General features: G+C 50.9%; 4 protein-coding genes across 5 annotated transcripts; 2 read left to right on the top strand and 2 right to left on the bottom strand.

Annotated features, from left to right (window-relative positions):
- The first annotated feature begins 1,196 nt into the window (after positions 1 to 1,196).
- Positions 1,197 to 2,286, top strand: LOC120643136 (protein EPIDERMAL PATTERNING FACTOR 1-like). Its single transcript, XM_039919660.1, has 3 exons — positions 1,197 to 1,441; positions 1,544 to 1,593; positions 1,710 to 2,286. Exons 1-3 carry the CDS (start codon positions 1,351 to 1,353, stop codon positions 1,908 to 1,910), a joined length of 342 nt encoding a protein of 113 aa, XP_039775594.1. The 5' UTR covers positions 1,197 to 1,350; the 3' UTR covers positions 1,911 to 2,286.
- Positions 2,287 to 2,859: 573 nt separating this feature from the next.
- Positions 2,860 to 10,131, top strand: LOC120641923 (DNA polymerase I A, chloroplastic-like). Of its 2 annotated transcripts, none has more exons than XM_039918246.1 (12): positions 2,860 to 3,283; positions 3,767 to 4,484; positions 4,926 to 5,123; positions 5,611 to 6,278; positions 6,488 to 6,914; positions 7,061 to 7,156; positions 7,961 to 8,053; positions 8,143 to 8,337; positions 8,597 to 8,689; positions 8,878 to 9,090; positions 9,166 to 9,255; positions 9,512 to 10,131. In XM_039918246.1, exons 1-12 carry the CDS (start codon positions 3,141 to 3,143, stop codon positions 9,671 to 9,673), a joined length of 3,096 nt encoding a protein of 1,031 aa, XP_039774180.1. In that variant the 5' UTR covers positions 2,860 to 3,140; the 3' UTR covers positions 9,674 to 10,131. The 2 variants fall into 2 exon arrangements, 1 of the variants encoding a protein (XP_039774180.1); XR_005662446.1 differs by having other exon boundaries at positions 2,916 to 3,283; positions 9,171 to 9,255.
- Positions 9,999 to 11,974, bottom strand: LOC120641924. The gene has a single exon (XM_039918247.1). The coding sequence runs from the start codon at positions 11,828 to 11,830 to the stop codon at positions 10,643 to 10,645; it is 1,188 nt and encodes a 395-aa protein (XP_039774181.1). The 5' UTR covers positions 11,831 to 11,974; the 3' UTR covers positions 9,999 to 10,642.
- A 9,261-nt stretch (positions 11,975 to 21,235) lies between these two features.
- On the bottom strand, positions 21,236 to 23,048 carry LOC120641925 (anthocyanin 5-aromatic acyltransferase-like). Its single transcript, XM_039918248.1, has 2 exons — positions 22,220 to 23,048; positions 21,236 to 22,120 (listed from the first exon to the last, which is right to left on the bottom strand). The coding sequence occupies exons 1-2, from the start codon at positions 22,874 to 22,876 to the stop codon at positions 21,422 to 21,424; spliced, it is 1,356 nt and encodes a 451-aa protein (XP_039774182.1). The 5' UTR covers positions 22,877 to 23,048; the 3' UTR covers positions 21,236 to 21,421.
- Positions 23,049 to 24,119: the final 1,071 nt, after the last annotated feature.

Below are 24,119 nucleotides of genomic sequence, written 5' to 3' on the forward strand. Positions count from 1 at the left end.
CGTGATGATTAAACGCAAACACACAGAACTGGGTACGTGGCTATAGGGGGGAGAAAGAGATTAGAAAAGAAGAACCAAGGGGCTAACGTGTAAATAAACTTAATAAGAAGGAAAAAAAGAGATCCTGTTGAATCGGGGGTTTGAACCCAACGTGAATCGAACACGCAACCTTCCGATCTGGAGTCAGACGCGGTACCAGTGCGCCACGGATCCGGAGGTGTCCAGTAGCTCCCGTAAGTTAATATGTTCTTACTCAGTCTGCAACGTCCTTCTTATCGACGATTAACGCCCCCGTGTGTTTCTGCGGTAATGCTCACACAGTTACGGGTTAGCAAACTTCATTCCTCAATTTCCACTAGATCTGCGGCATGCAATCTTCAGGTGTTCCGCTCCGTATCTCTCTGATCTTCACACCAACAACAGAACAACAGGAGGCTGGATTCTCCGCAATCCAATCAGGAAGCAGGGCCGTCGATCCGGAGTATCAATGCGAGCTCCTCTGCCCACTGAACTTCCTACTCCTACGCATCGCACCAGGGACCATGCACGCCATGGCTTTGGGATCCTGCTAGCCTTTATCCAGCGAGGGTACGCGAAGCACGGACGAGTTCAGAGAGTTGGCGCACAGTTCCGGCGCGCGCGTGAGCAGGGGAGACTGGAGAGAGCCAGTCAGGCAGAGCGAGCGCAGAGCAACGCGACAGGCGGAGGCTCATGCGCCGCAGTAACTGATGGCTCTGAACGAACTCTCCCACAGTGCGCGCGGTCACGGAGCAGAGACGCGGAGTAAATGGGGCCGCGCCGCGCTGGCTTCATTCAAAGCCGCCGCGACCCGCGTCGCGGCCTGCCTCGCCGCTCGCCGGCCCGTCGCCTCTGTCTCCGGCCGGCGGGGTCACGACACGAACCCCTTCACGCGCCCGCAGTCGTCGCGGCAGCTGCGGGGGCTCGCGCAGCGCGGCAGGCCGAGCTCCCGGCCTTGAATGGCCACGCCGCGCCGCGCCTTCTCTCGACCGCGACCGGCCAGCGGCCTGCGGGCTGCGGCGCGGCAGGCTAGGGGGTCATTGAATCCGTGTGAGGGGGGCCGAGGATCATGTGACGCACAATCAAAGGTCCCCCCCGCGCGGCGCCCCTCATCAATGGCCGCGGCCTCATGCACGCGGGTATATATGCGCGTCGACGTGCAGAACCCAACGCCACCATTTGGCTGCAGAGCTCAGCCTCGCTCCTCGCGCAACAAGCAGTACGAGTAGATAGCCTCTCAGTGTTGAGCCAGTAGGACGCAGCGTCCGGGCAGCGAACAGCACGCCGGTTCGGACGCCGCGCCTCGTTCTCGCAGTTTCCTTGGGCTGGCTGATGGCGATGGGGAGGCACGCTCCTGCCCTGCTCGCTCTGGCGGTGGCGTCGCTGCTCGCTGCCGTGAGCGATGGCATCAGACCGGCTCCTGGTAAGTGTGCGGCTGCTTAGAACTCTAAAAAAAAGTGTGCTCGCCGCCCTGTTCGATGCCGTACGCGTGCTAACCATGATCGATCTTCTCATCTGAGCACAGCTCTGGAGCATGGGGCGACGACGGTGGAGATGACCATACCTTCGGTGCAGGTATGCTGCTGTTACGACTTACGACAACCAGCGCACTCAACTAACCTTGCATTGGCTCCATCTGAATTTCTGAATGGACCAACGACCTGCGAGCTCACGTTGAGGTTGGTTGGCAGGAGCAGGACCTGGTGCTGCGGGAGGAGGAGGTGCGCGCGACGGGGTCGAGCCTGCCGGACTGCTCGCACGCGTGCGGGGCGTGCTCGCCGTGCAGCCGCGTCATGGTCAGCTTCAAGTGCTCCGCGGCAGAGCCGCTGCCGTGCCCCATGGTCTACCGCTGCATGTGCAGGGGCAAGTGCTACCCGGTGCCCTCCAGCTAGCTCTCGCCCGGTGACGCCGCGCCACGAGGCCACGGCGGCGCGAGCAGAGAACAAGCAAGCTCTGGCGCGCACCGCTGCACACGCGTGGAGCACCTACGCATCTTTACGCTGATGAATGAAGCATTGTACGTCGTCGCCCGAGCTTACGAAGACTTGAGCGTGTGTTGGTTGTGTGCCACACCGTCCGGGATAGTTTTGTAAATGATGATGGTCGAAGATGAGTAGTTAGATAGTTATTATTAGCTTATTAGGCGAGTACGTGTCCTGTGAGAAGAGAGATTCTCGATGAGCCAGTAATTTTTGGGATATGCCAGCATGCCTCGGTGCCTTTAGTTGTTGTATCTATTTCCCTTATTTATGATTTCACATACCTATTTTTTTGTCTATTTTTGCATTCACACACACAAAAAAACCATTCCTACCCTTAAAAAAAAACCATTCCTCGTATTTCCTAGAATTTTGACATTGCATCCATCCAATCGCAAATACAGTGTTCAGCCACTTCATCATAAGCTCCAAAACGCATCACGTTCTCATTCCTTTTGATTTTTAAACAAATTAAAAAAAATCCAAATCAACTAGTAAGCTAACCCTTTGCCCATCACATCAACACTACAGCACTGAACACAACTCCCCATCTTCCACGATTGCAACTAAATTAAGATTAAAAAGCCCTCAAATCATCCACTAAACCCACTTAAACAACCATTAACGCCCACACCAGCCGATGTGTACACACAAAAAACAACACACACAAAGCACCAAGATTGCCAACCGGGCTGGTGGCGGCAGCCGTGTGCACGTAGCAGTAGCAGAGAAGCAGCCTGCGACACCAGCAACACCTCGCGCTGTGGGCCCCGCCCCGCAGACCACCCACAAGCAGCAGAGGCGGAGGCAGCCAGCTGCCAGCCAGGCAGGGCACAGATACGATTCCGGATTCCACCGTTGGCGTAAACCCTCCTGCCTTTCCCTATCCCGCAACCCCAACACCTCTCTCTCTCTCTCTCTCTCCCTCCGAACCGAACCCAAACTCTCCTCGCGCGCCGCCGCCGCCGCTCCATTCGCGGCCGCCGAATGCCCGCGCGGCCCGGCGCGTCCTGACCCTGAACCCTAACACGCGTGCCTACCCCGCGCCGCGCGGTGTTGTCCAAGACGGCGCCCTGCGGCCTCGGTTGCGGCGGCGGGGGAGCCGGGGGAGGGGCCGGGAGGCTGAGGCGGCTCGTGGGGTCCATGGCGATGGCCGGGACGGCGCCGGCGCCGGCGCCGGCGCTGCTCCGGCGGTGCCCGTGCTCGGCGCCTCCCTGGGCGCCCTCGCCCTTCCGCCCCCGCCGCCGCGGCCGCTCGACGATGTCGCCCTTCACCGGTGGCAGAAGGTTAGTACCCCTACTGTTTTGAGGTTTTAATGCTCAATCAGTGAAGCTAGGTAGCCTGCGTGATGTGTGAATAGGTGGTAGTGCTAGTGATAATCATTTTTTCGAGGTTTACATGGGGCACTAGGAATTAGTAGGATGCTGGCCTATGGTTTCAGGTTAGGTCGATGCTGTGAGCCTGTGCTAGCTGGCAAGCTGCTACTGCGGTGGTTACTGTTCAGTGTCGTGTTCTGGTGATACTAGTACTTTCTATGGACCAATCGTGGATGAGTGAGCCTAATACTATGTCTGCTGCGTAAATTTGCTCTGCATCCATATCCTGTATTCCCGTAGGACTGACCCTATTGTCTCTGGCCCGTCCCTGGTTATGGTATTTGCTTGAACTTTGTTAGCGAATCAACATTTGATGATGGTTCTCCAAAGTATCCTAGTTGTGCATCACTTTGGTGTTTTCCCTCTAACTTTAAGAACGGTTCTGTTTGTCAGGCAGGAGTACTCTCATAGTTCAGGTGCTGGAATTCAAGACAACAAACCTCTTAAGTTTGGAGTATGTGTCAACTTTAACGTGCAAAGTAGTGGGGCGCAAGAATGGGCTGCTGAGAGCAAGAGGTTATCTGCCATCAGAACCAGCAACGGTACCTACAAAGGTTCCAGTCACCTAGGGCCAGCTATTCTTCATCATGAACACCTTGAAGATTTCAAGAGCTCCAAGCAGTCTTCAGCTCACAGTTTAAGACAAATAATGGCGCCGAATTCACTTGCAAATAGGCATGCCAATATGGAACCTGCAAAGCATCACATGATTAATCGTGCTGCAACTGCTGTGTCAGCACTGGCCAGTGTTGTTAAAGATGACACCAAACCAGTTAACAGGCATAGTGAATCCGAAGTGGAGGCTCATTGGCCAAATGGTTCCAAGTTTCATGCTTCTCTTCCGAAAATTTCTGAAATTGAAACAAGCTTGCCATTTGATGACAAGGCTACAGAAAGCGATCCTAAAGATGAAAATGAATGCTCACCCAAGGAGACAGTACAACCTTCTCCCGCTAAAGCACCCTTGTCCAAGGAGTCTAAAGATGCACGGAAGGCACTTGCTACCATCTATGAAAAAGTTCTGGTGGTTGATGATGTCAAGTCAGCTAGGAGAGTTGTTCAGTTGCTTACTACGAAGTACAGAAATTTTATTCATGCATGTGATACAGAGGTAGGGATGAAAACCCTTGGCGATTGTTTGAACCTCTATAAGATCCTTTGCTGCCAATCTGCTATTGACATATTCAATAAGGCATTATATACTCCTTTAAAATCAGGACTCAGGGTTTTACATATGCATACATACCCACCTTTTTTAAATTCCAAATGTTTGCTTCTGATTTAATTTACATTTTTCTTTCTTTCTGTGACTTCCTTATGCACCATGTATGCCTGCACCTTTTGCTTTATTGTTCAGTATGGTGTCCATGATAAATGAGGGGTCTCATGGATATTGAACAGAATTAAGCAGATACCCATTATTATCTTGTGTTCTTTGTTCGGTGTTATGGTACTGACAATTAAGTTATATGTTGGAAAGATTTGTTTTCCTTTTGAATGCAAACCAACTCCTTGTTATTGTTTATAATTTAGGAGAGCTCAATGCATGCAGGTAGCTAATATTGATGTTAAACAAGAGACACCAGTTGGCCATGGAAAGGTCACATGCTTTAGCATCTACTCTGGCACTTCTGGTGCTGAAGCTGATTTTGGAAATGGCAAGACATGCATTTGGGTGGATGTGCTGGATGGTGGACGGGATGTCCTCATGGAGTTTTCCCCATTTTTTGAAGATTCATCAATTAGGAAGGTGAAATGCTGCTCACTTTCTCGTTCTTTTTGTTTGACACCACTTAGCGGGGTTATTAGGACTTGGGCCTCTTTCCTGGGCAGGACACCAAATCCATGTATCTTTACTGATTAACTAATTTCTCGACGCTGGGGTTGATCCTAAAGAGATTGTACTGGTGTCCTCTCTATTCCATTATTGTATAAGACTATTGTGGTATAAACAAATCCAAGAACAAGAGTATAATTGCAATTATTTAGGGAAGTATAATTGCAATTATTTACTATTTAAGGAAGTACATGATATGTCACAGTCAGATTCAAAACTCATGCTTACTACTTTACGATGTGCAGGTGTTAGCCAAATTATCCGTTTCTCTGCTTTTACCCTTTTCTTTTGATATCTGTAGCCAAACCTTGCTATTCCTGGAACCGTAGGATAAAACATCTACCTCAGTTATCTCATTATTGGAATGTTCTAAAGAAAGTATCTTATTTTCGTTATGTAGGTTTGGCACAATTATAGTTTCGATAGTCATGTCATAGAGAACTATGGAATTAAAGTTTCTGGATTTCATGCTGATACAATGCATCTCGCACGACTTTGGGATTCGTCAAGAAGAACGGATGGGGGATATTCTCTTGAGGGACTTACAAATGATCACAGGGTCTTGGGTGTTGTCCCAAAGGAAGTGCAAAAGATCGGGAAGCGGTCAATGAAAACCATCTTTGGTAGGAAAAAGATAAAAAAAGATGGATCAGAAGGTAAAATTACTGCAATTGAGCCTGTTGAAATTTTACAAAGAGAAGATAGAGAACTGTGGATCTGTTATTCTTCACTAGATTCCATGAGTACGTTGAGGCTTTATGAAAGCTTGAAAATCAAGCTTGAAAGGATGCCATGGACTTTTGATGGTGTCCCCAGAGGTTCAATGTACGATTTCTATGAGGAGTATTGGCGTCCGTTTGGTGCTATTCTTGTCAAAATGGAAACAGCTGGAATGCTTGTCGACCGTGCTTACCTTTCAGAGATTGAAAAAGTTGCTGTTGCACAGCGCAAATTAGTTGCTGAAAAATTTCGGAAGTGGGCATCTAAGTATTGCCCTGATGCAAAATACATGAATGTTAATAGTGATATTCAGATTCGACAACTCTTCTTTGGTGGTATAGAGAACAGGTATGAACTTCACCATTTTCTCTGTTTAAAATTCCTTTTGGGCATCCATATTTATGCTGCTTTAATTTCCCATCTAGGAAAGTCTTATTTAATTTGTTACATATTAAATAAAAGGAGAAAAATTTAAGTCAATATATATTTAATTCTGTTTCCTAGATATTCCTTGGATGTAATCCCTATAAATTTTTGACGTTCTTGATTTCTGACAGATTCAAACCTGGTGAATTTTTGCCGAAGAGTAGAGCTATTAAAGTGCCTAATGATGAAACTGCAGTTGCAGAAGGCAAGAAGATTCCAAAGTATCGCACAATTGAACTTTTCAGTATTGTCGAAGACCTCCAAACTGAAATATTCACTGCAAGTGGCTGGCCTTCAGTTAGTGGGGATGCATTGAGAAATTTGGCTGGGAAAGTTCCATCGGATCTTGTTTACACAACAGATGATGTAAGTAATGATGAATGTGGTAGTGATTCTGAAATTTCTGATTGTGACCTAGAAGACACCTCCTCTTATGGAACTGCATATGAAGCATTTGGGGGAGGCAAGAAAGGAAAAGAAGCATGTCATGCCATTGCAGCTCTATGTGAGATCTGTTCTATTGACTCGTTGATATCCAACTTCATTCTTCCTTTACAGGTGAGCTGGCTCCACATACCCTAGTGTAGATTGCAGCAGTCATTGTTGTACACGGCTATGTGAGTTTGGCTTGAATGCCAACTATCACAAAGTATAGCCTTAATTTGTGTCTTTATCCTAATTATCTCCTTTTGCTCCCCTGACAGGGAAATCATATATCATGTAAGGAGGGGCGGATCCACTGTTCTTTAAATATCAACACAGAAACAGGGCGTTTATCGGCGAGAACACCAAATTTGCAGGTTGGCATTTACGATTTTAGGGATTGCACCCGATTGTAGTATAATGGCATTCTCAAGGTCAATGTTATGGGCAGTTGGCTAGGCCTTATGGGCTGGATCCATTAGGGCTAGGGTTAGAGATAGGTGACAAGTAAACCTCATATAAAGAGAGGGGATGTATCAATCAAAGGCAAGCAAGAATGAACCAATCTATTATCCCAGTTCCCTTCTCCTACCTCTGCCCTTGTAGTGAGGTTGTGCATCTTGGGTTCGGAGCTATCCACACTCGTGTTTATGACAGTCAATAATTATACAGGACTTTCAACATATTATAAAATTTTAGAAAAGGACAACAGGCTGTTTGAGTGTTGGATCCTAACTTGAAACATAAGGCATAGTGTCATTACTTATTGTCGATGGGATAAAGTTAATGCGCTGAATTGGAATATGAACTATGATACAAATGTATTTAGCAGTTAGATTGGCAGCTTCTATATTCTTAATATGTGTGGACTGGATGAAGCTTAAACAAGGTACTGTTATGCAAATCATTAAGCCATGTTCGTCAACTCAATAAGCAAGTTGTTAGCCTGTTACTGATATTAAGTTTGAAAATGAGCTCTGTAGTTTCTTTGAACATAATGGCCCAAAATAGTTATATGAGGTTGTTGCAGCATTTAATCTGATAACCAAAAGATGAGAAATGTTTTGTCAAGTCTTGCAAGCTGTGAGCTGGTTGGTTGCTTTACATCTTCTAGTATTTTGATACAAATAACCAACATCAAATAATTTGTTGAACTTGTGATGTAAATTCCTTCATGGCAGAACCAACCTGCACTTGAAAAGGATCGGTATAAAATTCGCCAAGCTTTTGTCGCAGCTCCAGGGAACACTCTTATTGTTGCTGATTATGGTCAGGTATTGTGCTCACTGCTCAGCTGAGTTTTCAAATATTTGTATGCTGATATTAGTACAAAGCAAAAATGACTCACTTCTTTTGCATGTAGCTGGAGCTCCGGATATTGGCGCATCTTGCTGGTTGTAAAAGCATGTTAGATGCTTTCAAAGCTGGCGGTGACTTCCATTCCAGGACTGCCATGAACATGTACCAGCATATTCGCGAGGCTGTTGAAGAAGAGAAAGTAATTCTTGAGTGGCATCCTCAACCTGGTCAAGAGAAACCTCCTGTGCCACTGTTGAAGGTATGCTAGCTGTAATGGTATTTCTGAGAATTATACTGATTCCTTCTAATTTGTTAAAACTATGGTCAGGCTTGCCAGTTTATCGCTTCATCTTGTGTACTGCACTATGTTGCACTTACAGTTTCCTTTATTTTCCATGTCTTTTGGTCCAGTATACACCGTGGAGTTAGTTATGGATATGGGTCCATCAAATATTATTAGCATGAGAATGTATGTGACGTGTCTGGAACGAAACTCTAATGCTTTTCTTGTGATTTAGGATGCTTTTGGTGCTGAGAGGAGGAAAGCTAAAATGCTAAATTTTTCCATTGCATATGGAAAAACAGCCCATGGACTTGCTCGAGATTGGAAGGTACAAACTTGTCAAATGAACATATCTCTAAAATCTAAATTAACAGCAACATTTCAACTTTGGGTGTGTTTTCAGTACCAGCTTGGCCTACTGGGTTAACCAATCAGCTAGAAACCAGAAAACAACCTGCATGCTGATTAGCCATGTTTATAAGACATGCAGCCTTATGTAATTTCCTCCCTTATCAGGTTTCTGTTAAGGAAGCAAAGGACACACTGAAACTCTGGTATAGTGATCGAAAGGAGGTTAAGGCTTGGCAAATGAAGCAGAAAGCGCTAGCACAGGAGAGGTGTGAAGTTTATACTTTGCTTGGGCGATCACGCCGTTTTCCAAACATGGCTCATGCAACTTCTGGCCAAAGGGGTCACATTGAGCGTGCTGCTATCAATGCTCCTGTACAGGTAAGTACTGCCTATCGCAACTCATAGTTGTTGAAATTAGTTTTGTGCTTAAAATGTTTTCTTTTAACGCCATAGGGCAGTGCAGCAGATGTTGCTATGTGTGCAATGCATGAGATAGACAGGAATACTCGTCTGAAGGAACTTGGTTGGACGCTACTCTTGCAGGTATTTGATGTGTAAAGTTACTGATCACTGTTTAATGTTGGCATACTTTGTTTCCCCCTTTGAAACTGAAAAGGGCACTGACATTTTGTGACTGGTGAAACTTGGCCATTAGTATCCCATTTTTCTGAGTCAAAATGTATGCAGTTGGTGCTCACAATGTTTACTTTGGAATATTGTTTTAGATTTAGCCTTTTTGGGTAAATGCAACACAATTTAGACCTAGAAGAAGTGAAGAACTGACAGCTCCATATTTCAGGTACATGATGAAGTGATACTGGAAGGGCCTGCCGAGTCCGCTGAACAGGCCAAGTCCATAGTAGTCGAGTGCATGTCTAAGCCCTTCTATGGCACCAACATCCTGAAGGTCGACCTGGCTGTTGATGCCAAATGTGCGCAGAATTGGTATGCAGCTAAGTAGACCATGTTGAGCAAAAACGGTAAGGTTGTGCCTCATCAATTCCTGCGGTGAAATTCAGTGCCTTTTGAACTGGTATCAACTGGTAGAGTAGTGCGGCCCCCCAGGTTGGATGCCATGCACTATTTATTTCGCCATGGGCAGTGGGCGATCGGCACTCGGTTGGGAAGGCATTGTGCTAAAGACCGGATTAGCTTGACTCCCACTCTCCCAATTAGGATCTGTGTCGATCTGTCGTTTGCATGATGTAGTTGACTGTCCCGAAGAGAAGTAGTAAAAACGAAGCATGCAATGTTTATAAGATTTGTCTAGCATGCTGACGTGTTAGTTTTTTTTTTAACGGACGTATTAGGTTAGCTGACCTATTCTGCTGATGCTGAACACTTCGCTACGTACTGCAACTGAAACTATGTTTTGGTAGAGACTCAAGGGAATGTAATTTAGCGTCGTTCTGTTCGTAATCTTGTTTTTTTTTTCTGCGGCATTGTGAAATTGTGCGTAGCAGTGTTGTGATGATGTTCCAGCTCGTCAAGAATTCATCTCCAAATGCCTTACTTCAGCACCTGTGTCTGCCGAACTTCGTCTTGAAAGTTGCAGGAAAAAAAAGAGGGGACGGGATGACAAGTGACAGAGCCAAGTGATGACAGAAAAAGAGTTACAACTTGAGATTAGGTAGGTATGTCAGCGAAACCATGCCGGCACAGTTAAACGGGCCAGCGAAGAATGTTGCTATTTCAACTCATTCAGAATACGAAGCAGCAGCTAACGGCAAAGCCAGAAGCTCAGAACCAAATGACAGTGCAGCACGCTTAATTGTTTACACATATGCCTCTGTATTGCAAATAGAACATGCTTTTATCAGCTTCTGTTCTGCTCGAATCATCTTTAAACAATGTCAATGCCAACCTCCAAATCTGAACCTCAACACACATTACGCAGGAGTCAGAACAAAATGTTAAATCCATCACCCTGCTAGCTGCAGCTGCTGGCAATGGTGGAGCAATCACCACGCGAGCTCCGCTTGCAGTGATCAAGAGGATACATCTCGAGGAGTTCGGGCGCCTGATCGCTATACCTCAGTATATACCTCTCCACAAACCTGGCCTCCGAAGCTCTCACGATGTTCACCAGCCGCTCCTTGCCGATGTCCACGCCTCTGGCCTTCAAGGCCTCGATGGCGCGGCACCGAGGCACCATCCGCTTGCTGAGGCTGAGCGTCAGCAGCACGGGGTCCCTGACGATGTGGTCCGCGCCGCACCCGACGGTGCCCACCAGGAACTCCACCTTGCGGCGCAGCAGCTCGGCGGACATGAACAGGAAGCACGGCGCGCGGCGGAACATGGCGAGGAACTCCTGCTCCGTGCACCCGGTCCCGCGCATCACGGCGGCCCTCTTGGCCCGGAACGCGGCGTCGCTGACGTTGTGCAGCGTCAGGAGCGCCCACGCGTACATCCCGGAGCCGCGCGGCACCCCGCAGGCGTCGACGCGCGCGGCGAGCGCCCGGAGCTTGGCGGGCGACTGCATGATGAGCGACGGCTTCAGGCGCACCGTGGCGGCGAGGCGCGCCTCGGGGACGCCGTGGCCCCGGAGCGCGTCGAGGTTCTGCAGGAGCGCGTCGACGCTGTTCCTGAGCAGCCACGTCTTGGCGAGCCATTTCATCAGTAACCTGGCGGACCCGAGGAGGTCGAGCCAGAGCAGGAGGCGCGGGAGGAGGGTGGTGTGGACGCCCATGGTGAGCGCGGCCGGGTAGAGCGCGAAGAGGCGCGCGGCCTCGGCGCGGGTGAGGCCCAGCGCCCGCACGGCGCGGAACTTGGGCGCGATGGTGGCGTCCACGTCGCTGAGGAGCACCGCGGGGTTCCAGGACACGACGGCGCGGGCCTGCGCGCGGGTGAGCCCCCGCGAGCGGAGGAAGGCCAGCGCGGCGTCGGGACGGGCCGGGGAGCTGAGGTGCGCGAACCGCGGCGCCGCCTTGGCGGCCTTGTCCGGCGGGAGGCCACAGGTGGAGACGAGGTAGTCGACGATGAAGTGCGGCTGGTCAGACGAGGAGGTGGAGAGGCGGAGGAAGATGTGGCCTCGGATGCCGGATGAGAAGGATGCGAGCGGCGGCGGAGGTAGGTGGACGCGGTGGAGGGCGCGGCGGGCGAGCGGCCGCAGCGTCATGGATCCCTCGGCTGGGCACCCAGGAACAAGGAGGGAGAGCCAGGCAAGGGACCATGAAGTGTGGTTGTGTACCCTGTGAAACCAAAAATTCGATCAATCTACCGTGCAAGTCCATTTTTTTTAGAGGATCTAACCGTCCAGTGTAAAGTGTCCGGCCGACCTTTTTTCTTTTTTTTTTTTTGGGGAGAGAGGAGTGCCCGGGCCAACAGGCAACAATCGTACAATTTTTACCATCAACCTCTAGCACTCTGAGATTTGTGTGCGGCGAGATTTCTTCTCTTCTCTTCCAGTTTTCAGGGCTCGGCGATCAGACATGTGTGGAGTCTGTGCGCGTCTCTAAGTCTTGAGTTTTCAGGGCACGTCTCTACGGCTTAGGGTTCGGGATCCAGAGCAATGTGCAATGTGCTTCTGTCCACACCCACATGTGTGGAGTAAAAAAAAAAACCGGTGGCCGCAGTGAGTGTGGGTGGCGGGCGGCGAGGCGAGGCGAGGCGATGGAGCTAGGGCTATGATCGATGGACGATGGGCAAAACCTTAGGAGGCGCGGTCAAGTGGGAGTAATGTATCGCCGGTCTTCGAATTCGGCTCAGAGTGTTATACCGATCTCCAAACTCTTAAAATGACCGTTTACATTTTCAAACTTGCTAATTTCATCATTTGAGATCCAAATCTCCTTAGCTTCCATTAAATTCAATGTATGTCTGATGTGACCTTGACATGTGGTGGGGGATTGCTAGTTAGCGAGCGAGCGTTGAGGGGCTTCCCAGCAAGCAATCGATTGGGACAACACCCAACTTTCCTTTCTTGAAAAGTTTTTGTTTTCCGCAATTTTTCATTTTTAAAAAGTTACAAAGTTGTATATATGACTTTTGTGTATAATTTTTATATCATTTTTTTTAAAAAAATCTTTTCAATGAAATTTATGTTAGAGAAGTTTCGAACAAAAGTTTTAGGTATAACTTATCCTTATAATTTTTTAGAATAACTTCACAAGTTCATGTGACAATAGTGCCAATGAAGTTTATGAGTGATACTATAATTAAAATTTCTAAGAAATTTTTTTCTAATATAAGTTTATAAATAATTTGTACAAGCAACATCATCGTAAAATTATATACAGAACTTATTCTGCACAACTTTGTGCATAACTCTTTCTAGACAAACTTTTCAAAAAACATAAGATTGTAAGTACCCACATGTTAAATAAAGAAACGAAAAAATGAAAAGGAATGGAAAAGAAATGCAAGAAAATAACTAATGTAGTAATGATTGTGGATACCCACACGTTAAGAAGTAAAATCAAAAATAAAAAATCAAAGGAGAATAAGGAAATAATAACTTAACTCTACCCACGCAGGTGGGCAGTTGGGGGACCATCCTAAGGTAGGCGCCAATCCTATACATCTTTCGGTAGATTTTTTCTTCTACATCTTCCAGTATTTGAGATTCGTACAATCATCTAAACCATTGGATCTCATACACTCAAACCCTATCCCTCACCTTCTCTCTCACCTCACGCCCTTCCCTGTGTGCCCAGCGCCGCCGCCCCGACGCAGGCACGCGCGCTACCGGCGGCCTTCCCTGGCGTGCTCCGCCGCCGCCGCTTGCCTTCCCCGACGCGGGCACGCGCCGCCGGCGGCCTTCCCCGGCGCACCCGCCGTCGCTGCCGGCCTCCCCTGGAGCGCCCAGCCGCTGGCACGCGCCGCCGCCGGCCTCCCTGGAGCGCCCCGCCGCCGCCCGACGCGGGCACGCGCCTCCGTTGGCCTTCCCCGGCGCGCCCGCCGCCGGCGGCCTTCCCCTGCCCGCCCCGCCGCTGCGCTCAGCCGCCGCGTTGCCCCGCCCCGCCCCGGCCAACCCTCCCGTCGCGCCGCCGCTCCTCGGCCTGCCGGCGCGCCGTCGCGGCCTACCTGCGCGCCGCCGCCTCTCACGCGGCCGGTCGGCCGCCGCGGCCGCCCGTGCCACCGGCGGCGGAGAAGATGGTAGCAAAAAATTGTCGAGATTCAACATTTTTTAAATATTGTTTAAAATTTTCGAAATATTAGTTCAACATTTTCAAAATGTTAGTTCAATATTTTAAAAATGTTGATTCAACATTTTTAAATGCTAGTTCAACTAATTTTTTCAATAAAATATTGAATGAATCATTAATTAGGTCTTAATGGGCTTTTATAGATGAGTTGTTTAATTATCTTCCAGAAGATATAAGGTAGGCCCCAAGGTAGGCCCCTTGGAGCGGAGCGCACACGCCCGGGCTATAAATCTCGCCTCCATCGCCTCAAGGAAATTAATTGGAAGATTCAGCTTCAATTCAGCCCGACAGTGGATTTGGCCCAACACGGGCATGGAAGATTTGGCCCGTTAGCTTGAGCTGTGCACGTGACGACCTGGGCTCGGAGCCGTTTCCTTAATGTTTTAGCTTGATGGATTCCACTACGGCCCGTTCAATTTTTTTGATGGTTATGCCCGTTCAAGCCTTATCTGTTTCCACAGCGGGGGTATTTAACGGAAAATAAAGCAAGGTGAGCGTTCAAACCCCATACCCACTACATAAGAAAAGAGTGCACTATCTATGCACCATTGATTCATTTGTTATTATTACTCGGTGCGGATCTTTTTAAGTATTCCCCATATCTATGATTTTTTTCATTCTATTATTTTCTGATGATACTAAATTCTCAATTATTGTATTCTAGACTCATTAATTGGTGTGTAAAATAATTTAGTTATATACTAACTTGTCCAACTCATATTCATATTGTCTCAAAAAAAACTCATATTCATATTCCATTTGTATATAAAAATAATTTATTTGCCAGGTGGATGTGTTGTTCTTCATGTAAAATTATCTATCTTTATGTACATGTTTAATATTTTGTTCATAACATAATATTATTTGTTCCTCATGTTTAGTTTTTTGTTCGTAGAAAATTATTATTTGTTCGTGTTGTTAAAATATTTGTTCCCAGTAGCTGAAATTAATTATTTAGTATTAAAAAATACTTTAAATAATATCGGGGAAAGATAGGCAACTGTGGTCTTGTTTTGAAGATCTTGTCATAAGAAAGATAATGATGTAATCGGAATTTAATTTGGATACATATTTTAAGTTTTATAGATTTTTTTACTTTTAAAACCTCTTTGCAAGTGGGTGACGTCATGGATTTTTGTATCTATTTGCATGCATGCATCTTTTATTCTCTTACCTCCTGCTAGAGTACTACTCGTCCAGCTATGAAGTTTATGGAGCAGGTAAATGAAATAGAGTATAGAATCTGTTGGGCTGCCGGCCCATTTAATCGCTGCTTGAAAATACTCTTAAGGCGATGGTTGCTGATTTCGTCGCCTCTGGTGATGCATAATCGCACCCGAGCGCACAGGCGCATGCGCACGATCGCCAGCAGCAACTCCAGCGAGCGATCGCTGATTTGGATTCCTGCATGTGGCGCCCACATGTTAGGCTCGTCTCCCTCCTCCACTCCTCTCTCATTTCCCTCTCCCGCATGGTTGGTGCCGGGCTGGCACTCCCTTGCTTGCCCACGGTGCCACTGCCGGCTGGCTACATGGCCGCGTGGGCACTGCCCGCGGCACCGCGCGGGCGAGGCTGGTGTGGGCCGGAGCGTCCTAGCCCGCGGGATAGATGCCCACGGTGCCGCACCCTTTGCCGGCATGGCAGTCACCCGCTTGGGCGGTGTTGGGCCAACGCTCCCTGGCCCGCCCACGGCGCTGCCACCGCCGACCGGCGCATCCTTGCCCACCTGCGGCCTGCTGCGCCGCCGCCTGTCGATGCATCCTGACATGGCAACAACAAGCTTGGGGACGACAATGTCACCAAGGCCTGGGTGCGAGAAGGTGCAGCCGAGGCGGCCAGCGATGGAAGGGGAAGGAGGAGGTGAGGAAGAGGCCTCTGATTTAAGTAAGGCCCGCTGCCGCCAAATCGTGGCCGCCCAGCCATCCACCGTGTGCAAGCAAGGCCAACGGCCAACGTCCGAGGGAAGGAGGAGGCGAGGAAGAGGGCTTGCTTTGGTGTTGGACGGCGCCGCGGTGGCGGGCAGAGGTAAGGATGGCAGCGCCGGTATCGTGGGCGGGTGAGGGAGCGCCGGACGAGAATGGAGATCACGGTGAGGAAGAGGTAAGAGGAGGTGAGGATAGAAGATATACATTTCCGTTGATCTGATTTCGGTCGATTAGAGTGTTGTGTGAATAAGCCGGAAGCATTCAAATATACATAACATCTAGATCCAGAGATTCAAATATACATAATTCAAACATCCCATATTTTCGGTTCAATTTTTTCTAGGCATTAGGTGATATGAACTTTTCTTCCTCTTCAAAAGTGTGCAACAGCAGTCAGCTGGTACTCATGCTGGTCAATAAGATCCAAGAACGTCCCTTTCTAGCTACTTGACGGTTGGACAGCTCATATGTCCCCAGGCAGGCTCCCCCAGCAAAGGAAGGAGGACGGCAGGCAGTCACTCTAATCACACTAATAACAACTACTCCCTTCACCCACGAATAAAAATAATTCATATAAAAAATATTTAAATAGACATTTGGTAATATTTAATTTTTTATTGTTGGCAATCAAGGTAAAAATATTTATCTTATAAGAAATTTTGTGGACATAGAGAGTGCGACGCAACGCTTTCAAAGTCTCATATTCAGATCATCTAGAAGCCATTAGGTAGTAGCCACACCTACACACCGGTCGGCTGTCAGTTGCTTTCCGGCCCATGCACATGCAGTGTGCAGCGATGTCGACGCGATCACACGAGGCGTTTAAATGCCGGTCAGCAGCCGGTGCCCGCCGGATAAAGCTCGGAATGGAAATCACTTGTCGCCGTCGGAGTGCCTCGTCCAGTCGCCCGCACGAGCCCACCACCCCACGTCATGTCCTGATAGTACACGCTCGGTTCAACCACCATGCACCACAACCCCCAATAGTGGCGTGGAGTCATGGATAGCAAATGCTGAGCTGAGAAACAATGCCGAGCATCTCCAACAGGTTGTGAAAATCACCGTGAATAGGTAAAAAAAGAGAGAAAGCGTTAAAACTCGTTTTCAACAGAACAGCTAAAGTCGTGGACTCGCTTTCTCCTCCCTCATCCCGACAAAACCGGTAAGAATCTTTATGGATGCCCTGCCACTCGCCATATATGATCTTTGTTCCAGGTCATTTGTTCCGGTTATCTTTGGGTTTGGGACAAAATATGGCTTTTGTCCCGGGTCCAAAGGCTAGCCGGGCCAGCGGGGGACATAGGCCTTTTCCCTTTTGTCCCGGTTGGTGGCTCCACTCGGGACAAAAGGGCCAACCCTTTTATCCTAGTTGGTAACACCAACCCGAACAAAAGGGTGACCCTTTTATCTTGGTTGGTGGTACCAACGCGGACAAAATGACTCTTTTGTCCCGGTTGGTGTTACCAACCCGGACAAAAGTCCCCTCCATGTGATAGTTCAAAAGAGAGTTATTCTTTACTGAGTCACATGTACTACTTAGGTGAGTTGGCAAGCATGCCATGCGCTAGGCAATAAGTCTTGGGTTCCAATCCCGCAGGGCGCAAAGATTTTTTAGCGCGAGGGATATTTTGTCCCGGTTCTACCACCCGGGACAAAAGACTCCAGGGCCGCTTTTGTCCCGGCGGCCGAATTCCGGTTCTAAAACCAGGACAAATAGCCTTTTGGAACCGGGACAAATGACCTTATTCTGTATGTCGGTACCCTGCAACTGGGGTACCCACTCCTACTATACCAAGACTCGCGTAGTTATCCGTAACTACGCCCTAAGGAGCTGAGCAGCCGGACCCCTGGGGTCCGACTCCATCTCACCGGACCAACGGTCCCGGACCCGCTTCCCACTCGGGGACGGGTCCGGTGTCACCACGTGTCCCAGAGGTGGAAATACTCAGTACCTATGGCCGCGGACCCGGACCCCCGCACGTGGGTCCGGGACCTTCACGTGCCATCCGGACTCCCGCAGATGGGTCCGGGACCTCCACGTGCCTATCCGGACCCCCGTGAGCTCTCGGCTCAGCTAGCTGCCCGGGAGGGGTCCGGAGCCGCCACATGTCACGCAGACGCGGGCGCAAGCCTTCCGCTGGAAGCTCCCTCACTCACCCGCATTAAGTGCGAGTGGTTGAGACGTGCTCTGCTGCCGCTGGGCACGGGGCAGCTTTTGTCAGTCCACACTGTGGATCGCCAGTTACCGAGGCGGCTCGTCAGTTACCAAGGCAAGCATTAAAGACTCAGCACCGCGAGCATGGACGACGAGTCATGATGACCAGCTACTGACTGGAGCAATAGTACACGCTGCTACAGTGACTGAGTCAGTAGTTCGGCGCTTCATCATGACCTCGACGCGCGGCTGCAGAGGCTAGACTCTACTCTGACAGGACAGCTCAAGACCATCCCTGGTCAGAAGCTACGCACGGAAACCGACGACAAGATCTCCGGATCTGAGGCATTGAAGGCTAAAGTGTAGTTTATAATACATCGCCGGGTCCACATGTCGGGCCCCCGCTCAGTGTACGTGCTCCCCTTGGATATATAAAAGGGAGAGCACGCCCTCCTAGCAGAGAGATCTCTCGAACAAGCTCTCCGGACACACAAGCTCTCACAACTCTCTCACTCTCGTGGGAGGGCAATACAACACACAGTGGACGTAGGGTATTACGCTCCGGCGGCCCGAACCACTCTAATCCCGCTGTGTTCATCGTGTTCTTGAGCGAGATCGAACTAGGACTAGCTAACCCCCGAGTACACACCCTCTGGACTAGGGCGGGTGCCTTCCGCCACCCGACTGTGGTCTGCAGCATCACGACACTATAGTAGTCATCCCTCCTCCCGCATGGTCCCGCCCTCTCTCCCGTGCCCTCTCCCGCGGCGCCTACCTGCCTGCAGGTGACCGCGCCGTCGCCACCGCGCTCCCCAAGGTCGCCAACCGTCACGCTCCCCATTCTTTTAGACCACCTGCTCCAGCTGCGAGTTTCTCCTACTCGCCAGCGTACAGCTTGTGCGCGCCGGCCGCGAGCCGGAGTCCATGGTGCCAGCATTGCACACAGTGAGCGGGAGGAGGGAGAGAGGATGGGAGGATAAGAGACGAGAGGATAGGAGAGAGGATGACGTGGAACTGATTTTGATTATAGCCATGATATTTTACCTAGTTAATCTTTTGGATTATCTCATAGAATTAGATGATTTTTTATTCTTACAAAGAGGTATAATCTTTAAATTTAGCTAACATAACACATAAACTCTTGGAGACACTCTTACGCCGTATGCAGTACAGTGCAACAAACAAATTGTGTGTTTTTAAAATAAAGCCATTCCCAATTTTATTACTCAAAACGGAAATTCGAATAGCTCAAAACTAAACACCACTCATCCGACCCGAGCAGCTTGAGGAGCTCCGACTTGAACGCGTCGACGTGCACCCACTGGAGCATGGACACCGCCACCTGCACCCCGCTGCCGTCCCTGGTGCGGACTAGTGCCACGTGCCCGGCGTGGTTCATCCTCGCGTTTAGGGGCGGAGCCAGCCGATGGAGTCGCCGGTGTCATCTCCATTAGAAAACGTTGTCAGCTCACTTGATGAACAGAACGTAACAGTGATTTGTCACTAATTTTTTTAATAAAATCATCGTTATCAGCTGACCACGACAAACAGGCCCGGCTCCTCCCTGCTCACGTTCTCCGTCCGCCACGGCCTCCCCCACCCGAAGTCGGCGACGTCGGACGCCCTGAAGCCCGGCGACCCGGACACGGTCACCACCCGGTCGATGGGGGTCCTCCCGTCGCGGGCCAGCTTGAGGAAGTCCCCACCCGGGCGACGAACCCAGCGGGTCCTCCGCCATCTCCCGGATCGCGTCCTGCACCGCCGCGACCTGATTGGTTTGCTGCTGAGCTGGGCCAGGCTCGTGCCGGGGAGCTAGGCTTCGGTGGCTATGCATGCAACACTCCTTTGATTGGTGGCCAGACAGGCATGCATCTCATGATCTCAAGAGTCAAGAACGTGGAAAGAACAAAATCAGAAAACCAATCACTCTCAGATTTGGTTGACGGGTTGGACTTGGACAGTTCATATATATGTCCCCAGCCAGGCCCCCCAGCAAAGGTCCAAGGAACGTGGAAATAACCAGTGGCGGAGCCACCACTAGGGCGAGCCAGGGCGGCCGCCCTAGGTCCCTCTAAGTGAAGTCCAGAGTATATTTGTTAATAGTAGAGGTAGCAGGAAAAGAGAAGAAGGATGGATCTGAAAAACATAGGAAGAACATAAGAGAATAGGAAATTGGCTTCCGCAGAATAGATTACTTGAGAAAGGAGTAAGAGTTCAAACAAGTTGTTCGATACCATTCCTCCTCGCACGCACTCAGTATTTAACTAGCGACTCTCTTGCGTTTACATGGGCTTGACCTGATATGTGCGCGCAGGCACATCTAGCGAACTCATTCGCGCCAAGACAGACACTAGGCTTCCTGGTGCGGCGGCCCATTGTAGGAGATGCTTTCTCTGGTTCGTGGGTGCTGACAATATCCCCGTTCTCAACTCCGGCAGGGGCTCATGACGTTGCGGCGGCGCCCCCCGAACGCGAGGTCGAGTGGGCTGCGGCCTCTTAAGTGGTTCAACCTAGCGCCCCAGCCCAGCACTGCATCTTGCCACCAGATGCAGCTGCCAATTTCGGCAGTTCACCATCTACCTCCCCTGCAGTCCCGCTCAGGCGCTCACGCTGGCGTGTCAATGCCGTTGTGCGACGCCACTCCACGCCCGTCCGTTCAGCAGCCCCATCTCGGCGCCGGTCGGTGGCGACAGCAGATCCCGTGCGCCGCCGGCGCAGGCGCCTGCAGCCGGGCAGCAAGTCTCGGCGTCTCGCTCTGGTCGTGCAAAAAATTTATCTAAAAGTCCGCCCTAGGTCATTTTCTGGGCTGGCTTCGCCACTGGAAATAACTGCTCCCTCCACCCACGAATATAAAAGAATTCATATAAAATAAATTATTCAAATAGAAAGAGTTGCATTTGGTAATATTTATTTTGTATTGTTGGCAATCAATTTCAGAATATTTATTTTGTGATAAATTAGAATTTTTTATATTTGTGGACATAGAGATTAGAGAGTGCGTGCCACGCAACGCTTTCGAAGTCTCGTATTCAGATCATCTAGAAGCCATTAGGCAGCAGCCACACCTACCACGTTGACGCGAGTCACCCGAGGCGTTTACATGCCGCCGGATACAGCTCGAAACAGGGACGCGCGCGCCGCGTTGCGCATCCCGTCGACGGTGAAATGACTCGTCGCCGTCGGCGTGCCTCGTCCAGTCGCCCGGCACGGGTCCACCACCCCGTCCTGTCCTGACCGTACACTCTCGACCATGGCCGACTCGGCTAAAATCAGCTAGCTTATCGGATCAGCCGAGCAGTCTCAAAATATCTGTTTTTAATAAAGCCATCCACCATTTCAAATACGACTATTTTCTACAAGAGTAAAGAGGAGAACAACCACTTGAGCAGGCAGAGCCTCGAGGGGAAGAGTTGAGACATTACAGACAAAAAATGAAACAGTAGGTAACCCACGACTCGAAAAACAGCTGACAGAAGGGACAACTACTCATCCGACCCGAGCAGCTTGAGGAGCTCCGACTTGAACGCGTCGACGTGCGCCCGCTGGAGCAAGGACACCGCCACCTGCACCCCGCCGCCGTCCCTGGCGCGGACCAGCGCCACCTGCCCGTCGTGGTTCATCCTCACGTTCTCCGTCCGCCGCGGCCTCCCCCACCCGAAGTCGGCGACGTCGTACGCCCTGAAGCCCGCCGACCCGGACACGTTCACCACCCGGTCGATGGGGATCCTCCGGTCGCGGGCCAGCTTGAGGAAGTCCCACCCGGGCGACGAACCCAGCGGGTCCTCCGCCATCTCCCGGATCGCCTCCTGCACCGCCGCCGCCGCCGCCGCCAGCGCGCGCTCGGCGAGGAGCTCCCGCGCCGGCAGCTTCACCAGGCAGCAGGTCAGGCACGCGCCGAAGTACTCCGTGCCGGCGGGAGGGTCGAGGCGGTCGCGGGCGTCGGCCAGGAAGAAGAGGAACACGTCGTCGTCCACCGGGAAGGACCGGCAGCGGACGGCGCAGGTCCATGCTAGCGAGACCACGGCGACGAAGCTGGACGGAGGGCGCCGCAGCGGCGCGCCGTGGGCCTCGCCGAGGCGGACGATGCGCTGCTTCAGCCGCGCGATGCGCGCCGCGTCCAGGGTGAACGTCCGGCGGGTGAACCGCAGCCGGTCTTGCTTCAAAATCGCGGGCATAGGCACCTGGTGGTGTGGTGTAGTGGCAACAAAATCAAAACCCAAATCCAAATGGGAGAGATGTGAAGGAAGCCACATGCGCTGTGCTCGCGGGAACGCACGTACCACCGGCAGGTCTGGCATGTAGTTCCGCACGACGCTCCGGGCCAGCTCCTCGCCGCCGGGCAGCGCGACACGCGAGCGGTCGAAGCACGGAGGCGGCTCGGGCGGCGCGTCGCCGCGGCACGCCGCCGCCCAGGCCTCCACGAACCTCCACATCGACCGCCCGTCAGCGACGGCGTGGTGCAGCGTGAGCCCGAGGGCCACCCCGCCTCCTCCCCCGAGGCGCGTGGCCTGCACGGCCAGCAGCGGCGCCGGCTGCCGGTACATGTCGACCTCCGGAACGAGCCCCTCGAACGTGACCACGTCGTGGTCCTCGTCGCACGCGAGGCTGCGGGCGTCGGCGTCGGTCTCCGCGACCACGAACCTGACGCCGTCGTCGGCGGCGGAGCAGCGGATGGCGACCTCGCCGGTCTCCGCGAGGTGATGGAGCTTGCCGGCGAGCGGGGCGTGGGCGGCCAGCGTCGCCGCGAGGGAGGATTTTAGGGACCGGACGACGTCGTCGAAGGGCGGCAGCTGGTCGCCCTCGAAGAGCAGGAGGTGCTGCAGCACCGGGGCCACGACCCACTGCACCTCCATGGCGTTGAGCTTGATAGGCCCGGAAGGCGCCGCCGGCGGCGGCGCGGGAACGTAGGCGACGTCGACGATTCTCACCGGAGCCATTGGGTCTGATGAGCGCGGCGCTGCAGCCACGAGCTGAGCGGCCGGATTAGAACTGCGTAGCGTCGCGCGGCTGGTGCGGACTGTGGACGCGGAAGGAGAACGTGACGAGCAGCGCGGGTCCGTGTCCCGCGTGTTTCGTGTTCTTGATCCACGGGGACCATGGATCCTGAGTGTCTGCCTATTAATGGCTTCATTCACCGTGTTCGGCAGGCTAGAGCTGGAGGCTGGAGCTGGAGTAGTGTGAGAGAAAAACACTGTTATCTGCTTGGTGGCTGGAGACTAGTGCTGCAGAAATGTAAGAGAAATCCTGTAGGGCTGGAGGCGCTCCAGCCGAACACGGTGATTCAGTATCTTCGAATCCAAGAGGCAAGAGCCCAAATACCTAAAAATGGCTTGATTCGACTCGACGGAGCAATATTGATTCCACACGAAATCTCAAATTTTTTAGATTTTAATTAAAAACTCACAATGCACGCATTTTAAACCCTATAAATCCATATATATATACACGCACTAAAAGACAAGGAGGCCATCATTATCACGTCACGAAGATCACGGGTCAGAGTCCCGTGTGTTTCGCATTCAGGATCCTCGAATCCAAGAGTGCAAATGCCTAAAGTTATCTCTACATCCATAATATCTATAGATGGCGGCTAAGAAAAAAATAAAAAACTACTCAATGCATAGTTTTCTACAATAAATAAATAAAATAAATTTGATCCAATCCTCAGGCTTCTCTCCTCTCTCTTCTTGCCTCATCCTATCACTCTTCTTCTTTTTTTTTGTTCTTGTGTAGATATGGTGTCTTACATGAGAAACCATGTATATATTTTTTCTCATTAACTCTCTTGCCATGTCACAAAATTTCTTACGTACCATGCTTGTTGCGGGATTTCTAGGGTACCCACAGCCGGGTGGCGGAACGCACCCGGCTATTCCCAGAGAGGGAGTGCTCGGGAAGGTACTAGGCGATTGGGCTAATCTAGCTCTGAGATAGGCACACAAGAACACACGGTCTAGAGTGGTTCGGGCCGCCGGAGCGTAATACCCTACATCCACTGGGAGAGGTTTTGATCTCTGTTGTATATGAATCTATCCTCTGCCGGGTCTTGGCTCTTACCCAGCCTGAGTTTCTCTTCTAGCGGGCGCCCCCCTTTTATAGACCAAGGGGCGCGGATACATAGGACGTTGGGGCCCCGACAAGTGGGCCCAACGTGACTGTGCTGCATACAGCGCAGAGTAC

This window comes from Panicum virgatum, chromosome 7K, assembly GCF_016808335.1.
Source record: "Panicum virgatum strain AP13 chromosome 7K, P.virgatum_v5, whole genome shotgun sequence".
Classification (NCBI taxonomy): domain Eukaryota; kingdom Viridiplantae; phylum Streptophyta; class Magnoliopsida; order Poales; family Poaceae; genus Panicum; species Panicum virgatum.